Here is a 12,650-nt window from a genome sequence, read left to right as displayed (position 1 = left end):
AGTTTACACAGAATTGACTTTTAAAATCCTGGACAGTACATCCCATATTGTTATGAAGTAATTCAGAACAATCAACTAGCATGATTTTTGAAGGAGAGTTGTATTTACCTGCTTCTCCCAAATAGTCTAATTTGAAGCGCACCTAAACCAACATTTGCTAATTTCAAACTACTTTTTTACACCACAGCTACTTTTTTACACCACAAATACATAGTGATACACAATGAAAATAATTCATTTTGTAAATCTATTATTTACAGTAGAGTCATTATTATTTTTTGGCTAACTGGAAGTAACGTACATGTACACAATTGACATTAAATGTTCACTTTTATCAAATTGCACTGGTTTTAACCACTAAATTTAAGTGACATGTCAGAAGAGTATTTTCAAAAATAAATAACTATGTAAAGATGTGGTTACATGGAATCCATAATCAAATAAAGCACTATGTTATTTTATTAAAACAGATTGCCTTAAAACATGCTGGCTGCCAAAAGTAGTAAATCAGGTAAAATATTTTATATGCTGAACATAAGAGATGTTCTTTCAATTGCTGAGGCATGAATCAGTCACAAAAGCCTTCATATTTTAGAACCAGAAAAAAAAGTTGTAAGTTGACACATAGACTTGAAAGACTGTTAATATATTCAAACCCAAGAAGCCAATTAGTGCAGCTGAATGAGACTAATATTATGAAATCATCTAGTTTCTTCTGCAGTCATTAAAAACTGGTTTAGTACTCTAACACTTAGCCAGGAACTTCTTACAAAATGTCAGTATTTATTAATCTCATTAAAAAGTCTAACTGAAACAACTGGGGTTTTGGGGTTTTTTTTTTGTTGGTGGTGGTGGGTTTTTTTGGTTGTTGTTGTTAGGTTTTTTTGGGGGGTCGTGGGGGGTTTTTTTTGGTTTGTTTTTTTTTAAAAGCAATGCCTTTCACATCTTGACTTCCCTTCTAATTTTTCTGTCTTATTGGGCGAGTACTTCAGCACAAGCACTTTTGCTGAGTGAAACAGAGGACACACCTGACACCTCTGGGCACGGCGTATTTTTAAAAAAGCAATATACCTGCAGTAGTTCAGCCTGATGTATGAACGGTTAGGCTACAACAAAAATAAGTGCATCTCCCAATAGCCTTCTACTCCCATATTAGCAACTGTTTTCCTCTATGATTACTACATTTCATGGAAGCATATGGAAAAGATGTTAATGAGCTAAGTTGAGAAGTCAAAAAAACCCCAGTAGGTTGAAAATTGAATTGCTTGTATTTTTACCAAATTTTTGGTAGCTAAACATCCTGTCAACTGCTATGTTAGTACCCATCTGTTCCACTGAAGACTTGCAAGCAGCCCTTTGAAACAGTGTTGGCAGAACTACTTAGTCACAGCATGGAGCTCCAGTCCTGATGATGAAGAGTACATCCAAATGTCTGTTAAGGACTGGACGAGGCCAACAGACATTTTCAGTCATTCAAGCATATGAAGCCAGTTTTTCCTCACAGTGAAAGCACATTTGTCAAAGTACTTCAACGAAAGCTAAAATATGTCAAGATATATAAATGAAATACGTAAGTACCTGATATGGCACTCTAAACCCAAACCTCATGGCAAAGCATTCTGACTCTATACGCTCTATAGGAAAAAAGTACACCCTGAATTCAGATGAATGAATTGTACTGAGATACTTACTCTGTGGAGGAGGCACACTGTTTTGCTTAATATTGGGACTAGAAACATCTGTCTCTTGCAGCATCTGTGGCACTTGGGAAGCGATCTTGTCAGAATCGCTCTCTGATACAATTACAGATGGCTCAGTAGAAACAGCAAGCGAAGGAGCCTCCTCAGGCTATTTGAAAAACAGAAAAAAAGTTTCCAAAAGTTCATTAAGTCATACAACAGTAAAACACTCTTATATGGTGTTATTTGGGCATTATACTTAGCAGCTGCTGAAAAGATGGGATTGAAAAATTAAGCCAACATTAAAATCCTTCAAAATTTTAAATCAAGGCTGCAAGACTATGGCTGCCATCTAGTGCCAAAACTTTTAGTTGCACACAAGCAAAGATGAACCACACGAATTCTTAAAATACATGACATGCAAAGAAAGGGAGAACAATCTAAAAATCACCAAGATCCTAAAAAGATTCTAGTATACATATTCAGAAGAGATGCAAAACAGCGACACATATGCATTTGGTTGCAAGGCAAACAAGCAAGCTGTATAGGTTCAAATATGCAACTCAAAAGCCAAAATAATTAAACTTTTATAATACTTAGAAAGCATTTGCAGTCATTCCTATCAACTGCTCAAAACACTCTGTATGCTTATATTAGAATAACAGATATTTGCGAGAGCTGTCAGAAAGTACTTCAGTGGAAACTACTGTAGGAGTAACTGCCAAGTAAATGATACTCCTAGTATTTTCCAATTATCTGGTCTACTTTGAAGGTTCCCACTATGGAGACAAGATGTTACTGTAACTTACTGTGTAGCACTTACTGGAATTACAGTAGAGTAAAACAGAAGTCAAAATGCAAAAACCATTCTGACATTCCAATAGGGAAGTCAGAACATAAAGATCATATGATCCCACAGCAGGTGACCTACTGACAAAAGGCTTCAAACAGGAGTGTATTAGAAAACAGTGCCTCAGTCAAGCAATAAAACCCAAACTTTAGGATGTTATAAAGAAGTCATGGCTATAGTTGTGCCACAACAGCCAGGACCTGGAACTATCGGAACAAAACAGTGAAATCTACATCCAGCCCTTGATGTGGATGTACACAGATCCTCCGTTATAGTCACCAGTTTGTACTATTTCCATTACTGTAATGTAAGCATCTCAAAAATCTAGTCAGAACATACAAAAGAGCAAAAAGATACACTTTTTTACTTTTCTTTTTAATCATATCATACTGAGTAAGAAGTTAAACAGCTTTAATTAAAAAAACCCAACACATGAATTTAGAGGGTAGCAGTTCTCTAACCTTTTATGAATAGAGGAGTTTGCTCTGCCCTTACACATCAACTGAAACAAATTTTTTAATAACTATAATTGCAGTATTTCTTCTAATCTACTGAAAATATGGTAATCTTGAAAATTTTTTTAATATCAACCATGCTGATAAAATGAACTCCCATCCTACAGGATTTCCAAGCTTGGCCAATTCTAATGTTGTCTAATGGTTGGCAATCATTAGCTACATAAATACAAATAGAGGCCACAAAGAGTGGCCTCTAAAACAGAAGGAGGACTTAAAGTTCCTAGTTGCGTGAGGTAATTGATTCAGGTCACTGGTATCATAGTTTTGCTAGGATAGAGTCACTCTCCACTTGCAGGTAAAGCAACTCAATTAAGATTTAAATGGCATACAGCTGTCGCAGGTTGACTAACAAACATGTTGCAACTTGAATGTTAAAGTATGCAGTATTACTGTAAATGTAATGATACAGATACATACAGCATTATCTGGATGTTTTTGCAAATACCATACTCCTGTCTGAATTTTGGATGAGGGAAATTGGATAGCAATACCAAACATTAAGAATGGGGTACTACTCTTTTCTAGGATATTCTGTGTTAAAACAGTTCAGAAAGGAAACCTGAAACAATTAATAAAGCCTATTTGATAATATAAATAGTTATATGTGTAATTCTACAATTTATTAATGAAGTAGTGACTTGTGAAACTGTTACAAATAAAGGATTTCCAAAGATATCTCTTCATTTAAAACCCGTGCCTGCTGATAAAATGGCAAAGGTTTCCACGCAGCCCAATGTATAATGTGGGAAAAATATCACCAGATAAAAACCAGAAGTGTTCAACATTCAGCTGTTTCTGGTCTTTATGAGGATATTCTGGATAGTAACTTATTTGTACTCAGTTTATTTTTCCTCATACTTGGTTCTCGTGTTTTGGAGCATTTGCTCAAGACTAGATTACCTATCTTGGAAACCTAAGTCATCCATTTCACACATCAGTCACAGACTGGTTCTAAAACTTTTTGGAACAGCTAAGTCAGACAATATCAGAAGGCATCTTTGCATATGTGAAATTACAATGAAGCCAAATCTGATGGCAAGGAGACTGGATAAAGACTGAAAGACCATCTGCATTGTCAGATACAACAATTCACAAATTGTCCTTTATCAAGCCCAACTAACTTCCAGAGAATGTTGTTTGTAATAGTTTTGTTTGTCCTTTGCCCCCAGACCAAGTTTAATACAGATTATGTCTTGTTTCACAGCTATACACAGGCACATATATGAACAGACTGAACTTAAGACTCGAGTAACAGGAGCACTCAAGCCCCCCAAAAATAGTTCACAGCGCAGGTCTACATCAGAGCTGATGTGATCGAATCACCTAAGAAGTTGGGTATGGTTTTAAACACTAAACAATTGAGCAAAGTCTACTGAAACCGGGCTGATAATTTGGCAGTGCCAACACCTTGTGAGAAAAAATAAAATACCTAACTGCAAATCAAAAGAATCATTACACGTAGCTGAAAAGTATTTTTCAAATTAATTTAGATTTCTAAAAAGCAAAAGCTAGCCTTTTGGAATGCACCAGTACACCTCTTTCTAGGTGTCAAAACACCCACCTTGATGTCACAATCCAAATATGAGTTTTCTGTCTACACATTTTCAACTATGGCCTCCAACACAAAACAATGTATTTGCTTTTAAGTTTTTTAAAAAAACCACACACTGCCAGGAAAAAAGCCACTTGTGCACATAGGCAAATGTCTTTTTTCAGATACAGCTTCAAAAAACCCCACAAAACCCAACTTTGCACTAGTCAGATAGACTAGGCAGCTGTTGCTAACCTTGAATAAAGGTTGAACTGAACCTAAACTAAATAATTATAGTAAAAGCTCTACTGCAATGTAGGATATTTAGAATAAGCTAAAAGTATGTCAGAATATGCTTTTCAAGGCACGTGTTCTCAGTAAACACTTTCTGTACTTTTTCTTTGGTGACTTGCAGCCTCTCATAAAAGATTCCATTCTAATATTTTCATTTGAATCTTAAGACCTTGTTATCTTTATAAAACAAATGCTTAGCAATTAAAAAGTAAAACTCAATATTCAGACAAATATTCTGTGGTACCAAACTGCTGTCTCACTGGTATTGTTCACTCTTTATGGAACACAAAACCAATACCACTAGAAATATTAAATACTTTCCTTCTTCCTACATTGTGATGCTTGTAGGATAACAGTACCTAAAAAAGCTGCTAGTTGGAGAAAGATTAGAGAGAACTTGTATTCTCTAGATTATTTGTTTCAACCGTGAGCTGAAGCAAACAGTTGGTTTGTGAATTGGTGTCCTGGTTTCAGCCGGGATAGAGTTAATGTTCTTTTTAGTAACTGGTATAGTGCTGTGTTTTGGACTCAGTATGAGAAGAATGTTGATAACACACTGATGTTTTCAGTTGTTGCTAAGCAGTGTTTATACCAAGTCAAGGATTTTTCAGCTTCTCATGGCCAGCCAGCAAGAAGGCTGGAGGGGCACAAGAAGCTGGGAGGGGACACAGCCAGGACAGCTGACCCAAACTGGCCAGAGGGATATTCCATACCATGTGATGTCGTGCCTAGTATATAAACTGGGGGGAGTGGGGCTGGGCGGGGGATCACTGCTTGGGGACTAACTGGGCATCGGTCAGTGAGTGGTGAGCAATTGCACTGTGCATCACTTGTTTTGCATATTCCAATTCTTTTATTATTATTGTCATTTCATTATTGTTACTATTATCATTATTAGTTTCTTCCTTTCTGTTCTATTGAACTGTTCTTATCTCAACCCACGAGTTTTACCTTTTTCCTTCTGATTCTCTCCCCCATCCCACTGGGTGGGGGGAGTGAGTGAGCAGCTGCATGGTGCTCAGTGGCTGGCTGGGGTTAAACCACAACAATTGGTTCAAATAAAAACTTTTCATATTCAGTCATTAACATTAAGCTCAGCACAGCCATTAAAATGATATTTAGACTGCATTAGGTCAGAATATAAGTTGGTAACATTTCATTCTGTTGCAATGAATCAGTAAAACATGCTATTGGTCTTGCACTCAGACCTGTTAGTTCTTAGGTTTCCCGATTTCAAAGTTTTGTAAGTTTATTGCTTGAATATTCAAACAAGAAAATAACTTGACAGTCATGAAAGTGACTACTGATTTAGAAGATACTGCTTTTCAGAGTAGACATCCTTTTTAAAACTTGTAACTGACCTATTATCTAAAACTCAACCTCTCAATCACCTTTATATTCATAAGCATATAGCCTGAAGCAGTATTCCTACTGTAACCTTACCTACACAAATTAATGTTTCAATGGACTTTGAGCACTACCAAATCAGAAATTATAACATATACCCAGTTTTGTACCCCTACCTTAGCTGGTTCACTAGTACTTATGGTCTTCAGAGAAAAAGCTATTTCCTGCTGTGGTCGAACTTTTGAGGTATCCTCCTGAAATTCCTCTCCAGCTTCTCTATCCAGTTCTTCAGTGTCCTACAAAAGCAGGGGGGGGGAGAAAAAAGAAAAAAAGAGCCTGTGTTTGCAGTGAAGTTCTGACTCTTCTTCCCTGCACATCAATTTTGTTGCCATAATCAGATTCTATAACTAAGAAAGTCTATCTAAAAAAAATTATAGTGGGCTAATATTAGCCTATGCTAACACTCAAAATTTATAGAACTACATAATACAAAAATACCTTGTAAAAGTATCATGATAAGACTTGACTGCTCTCATTTCTGTGGTTTGTTACAAGTAAAATGTTTTAAAATGCAAGCTCTGCATATTATCATGTTCAGTCTTCTATCATATATTAAGCTCTAATAATATTTTTGCAACACAATTTAGTCTGTCATGATGCCTGTAAAACAAACCTCTCAGTACAAAAACTGAAAATATATCCAAAGTATACAGGAGTCTCAACCTTTACTCCTTAAAAACTCTAATGGTGGAAGGTTTTCATTTTGCGTGAGGAATTAGAGTAGTTACATTTTTTTATAGCACCAGAAGAATCCTGTGGTGGTGAACAGTAAGCAGAATACAGGTCTCTGGTTTTAAGCTGAAAGCACCTCTTGAGACATTGTTCCTTCACTTATTTCCCCTGGAACCTTGTGAAAATGCAGTCACAGTCTAAGTCTGTTGATTCCTGACAGGAAAGAATATATATTGCCTTACATCTAGCTCTGAAGATAGCTTCCACTGCCTTGACAAACACTGAAGTCAACAAATACAAGTGTGAACACTTAAGTATAATCAATGACAAAAATGATACTGTTTAAATGAACATGCTCAATTTTCAGAGGATAAATATACAAAGCTTAAGTGAGTTTGAAGTAGGATTGGCAAGTTAAATTACTAAACTGCTATAACAAGGATAACTTATCTGCGATGTATTAGCAGTTCTGTCTGCTCCTATCGAGCAACACCCCTCAATTTTCCATAAAAATTTAATACAGAGAAATACTCATTTTTAAACTGATGATCTCATAGACTGATAGATTGAAAGAAAAAGTAACAAAATCAGAATGGTTGGAGACCAATGGGTAGAATAAATGAATCTGATTATGTTAATATGGACAGTAGGATTCCATTTGACATATACAACTTTAAAGGCAGCTCATAGGCCACGGAAAAAAAAATAATTTCAGAATGCATTCACTGACCTTAAGATCCATGCAAGATATCCGCAAACGCCTGTTAACCATAACCTATTAATCTTGACTTACACTTGGAGTCATTGCAGATACCAGTACATGACAGATTTCAATTACAAAAAAGCTGCAGTCCTAGTACAGTCAGTTTGAATTTGCCTCAAATAAAACACTGTAAATTGACACAAGCATCCACCTCCACATAGACAATTTTAAAACAATTCTATGTAATAGGACTTTAACCTTTTAAAATTGTTTTAATAAAATCTCAGACTGAAAACATGATAATCATAAAAAGCAAATCCAAAGCAAGAATGACTGAAGTAATGCTTTCCCTCTCTCTCCAATTCACCTAGTCAGATTCAACTGAGCATTTAACATTTTGTAAAGAATGTAAATTATGAATGGCTGTCACTATAAGCAGCAGTATGTATTCTAAGCATAAGCTATTAAAAGCTTTTTCCTATTAGAAAAGTACTTGTTTTCATCTATTCAAACATGATTCAATTGCCAAGTGAAGTGCAATCTGCTTTTGCTATTTTTACAACAAATCTGTTTCAATGTAATTCTTCAAAAGCTATTCAAGTAACAGCGAAAACTCCAACCATCCTCAGTGTGCAAATACTCTCATTAAAATCTGACTCACAGAGTAGCTCCACCTACTGAGTTCGAGGCATTGATACTTCGCTTTTTCACATCAAGCTATGAAAGTACTTCAGAAAACCACTATATTCTCGTAGAATTGTACTTTAAAACAGCTTAAGAGAAAACTTCAATTTCTCTCATTCTCCTAGCTAGCTATATCTGCCAAGGCAGCTGTCTTTCAAAGGACAGGAGAAGGCGGCTTCCCATGCAGAGGAAAGTTCCTCCTGAAGCATCCCTACAGTACAGAATACTGATTTGATAGAAAATAAGTAATTCAGGATAAATACTTTCCACATATTTCATGCTTTCCATAAATCCAGCAAAACTACGTTGTATTCACAAGTCAAACATGGAATAATTAAAATTAAAGGAAATATTAGTAAGACAAGGATTACTTTAACTCTTCAGAAACAATAGTAGACAATCCAATACCATAAGGAAATTAATTTCCCCAAAATAATTTTTGCTTAAGACACTAATATACAAAAATAGGGTGATTTTGTGAATTCCTCACAATTGCCTTTCAGACTGTCCAGATTTTGTTCCATTTACCTGCACAGGAGAGTTAGCTTCTTCACCCTGCTTCTTCTTTTTCTTCTTCTTTTTCTTGGATTTGCCACTTGTAGAACTCTGAAGAATTGGCTCTGCTTTTTCTCTTTCATTATCTGAAGCCTTCATGCAGGAACATAAGGTATTTAGCATTTCAAATGACAATGAAACATGCCTTCTATAGACTAAACACAAATTAATAGCTGTAAGGAATTTAATCGCATATAAAAGTATAAATGAACACAACCTTATCTGTTCAGTTCATTTCAGGAAGGCCACATTCTTTACGTGCTATCTGGTAATATAGGTACAGGAGTTGGGAATCATAGAATCATAGAATCATTTCGGTTGGAAAAGACCTTCAAGATCATCAAGTCCAACCATTAACCATGCCCCCTAAACCATGCCCTGGAGTACCCTATCCACTCGCTTTTTGAATACCTCCAGGGATGGTGACTCAACCACTTCCCTGGGCAGCCCATTCCAATGTTTGACAACCCTCTCAGTAAAAAAATTTTTCCTAATATCCAACCTAAATCTCCCTTGCCTCAACTTGAGGCCATTTCCTCTTGTCCTATCTCCAGACACCTGACAGAAGAGACCAACACCCTCCTCACTACAACCCCCTTTCAGGTAGTTGTAGAGAGCGATAAGGTCTCCCCTCAGCCTCCTCTTTTCTAGACTGAACAACCCCAGATCCCTCAGCCGCTCCTCATAAGACTTGTGCTCAGGGCATCATGTACTGGTGGCATGGAAGTACTGTTTTCCATACAGAGAACTAAATATTGTTAAGAAGTATTTACGAAAACAAATCTAAATCCTCTCTTAGTCTATAATGAGAAGCTAATCCTTATATTATGGTGAGACAGTAAGATCTGACATGGAACAAAGTGGCTTCTATTTTCTCAATAACAACGTTCAGCATTTTCCTTCTCTGTGTACCCATTAAACACAATTGTGCTACTCTTATCAGTGTAAAAGAGATGAGAGATTACCTTTGTCACCACCCTTAAGTTACTTTAAGAAATGGCACTGGTAAGGGCAAAATCTTGGAGCTAAGGAGAAAATATCACCTTTTACCTTCTGAACATCAGATATCTCTTCAGGTTGAGGAACAGAAGCAACTTTTTCTTCATCTACCCAGTTTCCCCACTCCTCTGCTGGTGCATTCCAATCAGAGCTGGGATCAGCTGAAGAAAGTCCATCTACAAAGATTAAAAAGATTTTCAGGAATGCCTCCTTACTTTACAGGTGCTCTCTGACAGTTTAAAAATGAAAAAAAAAAAAAAAAATCTATGCATAAAACCACTTCCTGATATCAAGATATAAATATTAATTTCCTGTATTTCTGAAAAAAATTTAAAGATTTTAAATATCGGTGGAAGACTTTTGTAAGTAAGGAGTAAGACTTGGTTATTTTACAGAGCAATCAGATTACAAACTAGTCACAGCGGCAGCTAGCTAATTGCAATTGCTTTGAGATACTTTTCTTGACTATGTAAAGGACAAATTTAAGAGTTGTTCTCTATCTTAAACATTCTTCCTAGTTTGTGAAAAAATTAATATGAACTGTAACACTGATCAATCTTACCTTAGGTAGAATCCTTTACAAGTGATATATCTGAAAGTGTAAATCTTACTGAGCCAAAAGTCATCTTGTAACACTGACATTTTTTAATAACCTTATTTTTTCCAAGACTCTAAGTCCCTACTCCATTTTGCTACCGTTCATTTATGATGGCACATATTTATGCTGTCACACAGAAATGACAGATTTAAAGGGTCAGTTACATAAAAATTAAAAATATCTGAAGGGAAGAACTAAGCCTTAAGACTGTCTGTTTAGTAGAAAGTTACAGCACACCGATTTTAAAACAGAAGACCTTGTAAAAGATCATCTTTCATTTCACATTTATATTAACATCACAAATATTTCTCACCCTCAGTCTATGCCAAATTGAAGAAGAGGCAAACATGGTCTGCAAACTACAGTGGGATTCAGTTTAAACATTTGAAAATTAAGTAAAAATGAAAAGCAGTAATAAACCCAATTAAATTTACTGGCAAACATTATGAAACCAAAAATACACTAAGAGATCTTACAACTACTTACAATACTTTTTCAGCTCTTGCTTTCATATAAAAATATTACCTCAATTACACTTACTTTGGACACTAAAATTTACTGATTTGAAAAAACAATTACTGCCCAACATAACACTTCACAGTTTATCTACTGCCCTCTCACTAGTCGCTTTAAGAAAAAAAATTCATTCTTTTTTATTAATAGTAAAAATTAGTAGCATTTGTACATAGAGTTAATTTCCTTGTCCTGAACCTGATAAAGCAGTAATGTGTATCTGTGTATCACATTGGTCTAAACATCCATTATTTCCCCACTTCTATTAGTGTACACTTCAATTAGTTGATATCTATGACCGAATTACCCTATTAACACAAGCTATAGCCATAAACATTTTATGCTCAGAAACATGAATGAATTATGCTTTTGATAATATGTAAAATTGATTACTTTCAAATGATAAACTGAAATGTGCTTCCCTTATCCTTAAACCAGATAAAAGAAAAGATAAGTTTCAAAATGATCTGGTATCAGAACAGTCATGCAAAAACTGGTGGAATCAAGGAGTGCATCAAACCACCCCACTTCTGCAGTCATTAAACGAGAAATTGTTCTTAGAGAGAAGGTAACATGCAAGGCAGCTTTTCTGGTCAACTTCTTGACCAATTTTTCAGGTCAATGACCTAATGAGAGGCACTAAACTGTTTTTCTTAAACATTCTTGCATCTGACTGAATAAAGCTATCAATTACAAGGCAGTTCAAAAAGTCAGTTTAAGGCTGAAAGCTTTCTTCACAGGTACAGTTTCACTAGTAAATACTTAGGAATGGCTGTAACTTTATTATACTACAGCCCTGTTTAGGGAGAGACTGTGGTAAGAACTACAAGAATATTGTGAAATTGGCAGGGAGGGGAAAGGGAGAGTAAACACCAATTTTACTACAATTCCCAAGTAACTTCAGTGATTTCTATCCCGTATATGCTTTCTATACACATAAGAACTTCCTAATGTTTGCTAAATAAGAAAGTAAGTTATACTAAATATCAGAGTCTTATGTCACATTAAGTTTTCAGTAAGGAACAAACATGTAAAATGAAACTGTGACTCAAATACAATCTGCTAAATGCATCTTTTGCAGACTTGCAGTACATTTTTCTCATCATTTGCATTGACTGTTTGATTACCAAAATTTTCTGGCAGAAATCAGAACTACCTTAAAATGCATGAGCTCTCTTTCACTTCTGAGTTTAATATCCAAGTATTTTTCCTAAAAATTAACCATTTTCTATTATCATTCGTCAAAATACTTTTTCCTGCTGTCTTCAAACTGTCGATTAACTTTACAGAAGTGAAACATTCCAGGTTTTTCTTCAGATGCTCAATGCTGGCTAATACAAGTAGCTAATATAAGCAACTACACTTTAAAGTAACAGTAAGTAACAAAATTTTGTTAATGAACATTTTAGAGGAACATACTTAACCCAGACCATTCATCATCAACAGGGGGTTGAGCATGACTTAAATCCCACTGAAAATCAGAAGTACCAGCCTGAGAAACTGACTCACTGTTGGATCCTGAAAGGGAATAAATAGAATTGTATTCGTAAGTTAACAAGCTTCCTGTGTTTTCTTGGGTAAAGAAATTCCAAAGTAGGAAAGGAAGACAGAAGGCTCAAAGAAAAAAGTCTGATTCTAAGGACTGCA

At 35.5% G+C, this 12,650-nt stretch overlaps 1 protein-coding gene across 3 annotated transcripts in view; it reads right to left on the bottom strand.

Annotated features, from left to right (window-relative positions):
* MTDH (metadherin) overlaps positions 1-12,650 on the bottom strand; it is a 37,129-nt gene that overhangs the window by 1,800 nt on the left and 22,679 nt on the right. For 2 of the 3 annotated variants that reach the window (XM_052787074.1, XM_052787075.1), the window contains exons 8-12: positions 12,423-12,521; positions 9,944-10,068; positions 8,867-8,986; positions 6,396-6,515; positions 1,692-1,848 (exon numbers count right to left, since the gene is read on the bottom strand). In XM_052787074.1, the coding sequence (XP_052643034.1) occupies positions 1,692-1,848; positions 6,396-6,515; positions 8,867-8,986; positions 9,944-10,068; positions 12,423-12,521 (621 nt within the window). The remainder of the gene's footprint in view (positions 1-1,691; positions 1,849-6,395; positions 6,516-8,866; positions 8,987-9,943; positions 10,069-12,422; positions 12,522-12,650) is intronic. The other variant, XM_052787076.1, reaches the window with a different exon arrangement.

The sequence above is a fragment of the Harpia harpyja genome, chromosome 5 (assembly GCF_026419915.1).
Source record: "Harpia harpyja isolate bHarHar1 chromosome 5, bHarHar1 primary haplotype, whole genome shotgun sequence".
Classification (NCBI taxonomy): domain Eukaryota; kingdom Metazoa; phylum Chordata; class Aves; order Accipitriformes; family Accipitridae; genus Harpia; species Harpia harpyja.
The sequence above is the reverse complement of the archived record's forward strand: the minus strand, read 5'-3'. Positions and strand labels throughout refer to the sequence as shown.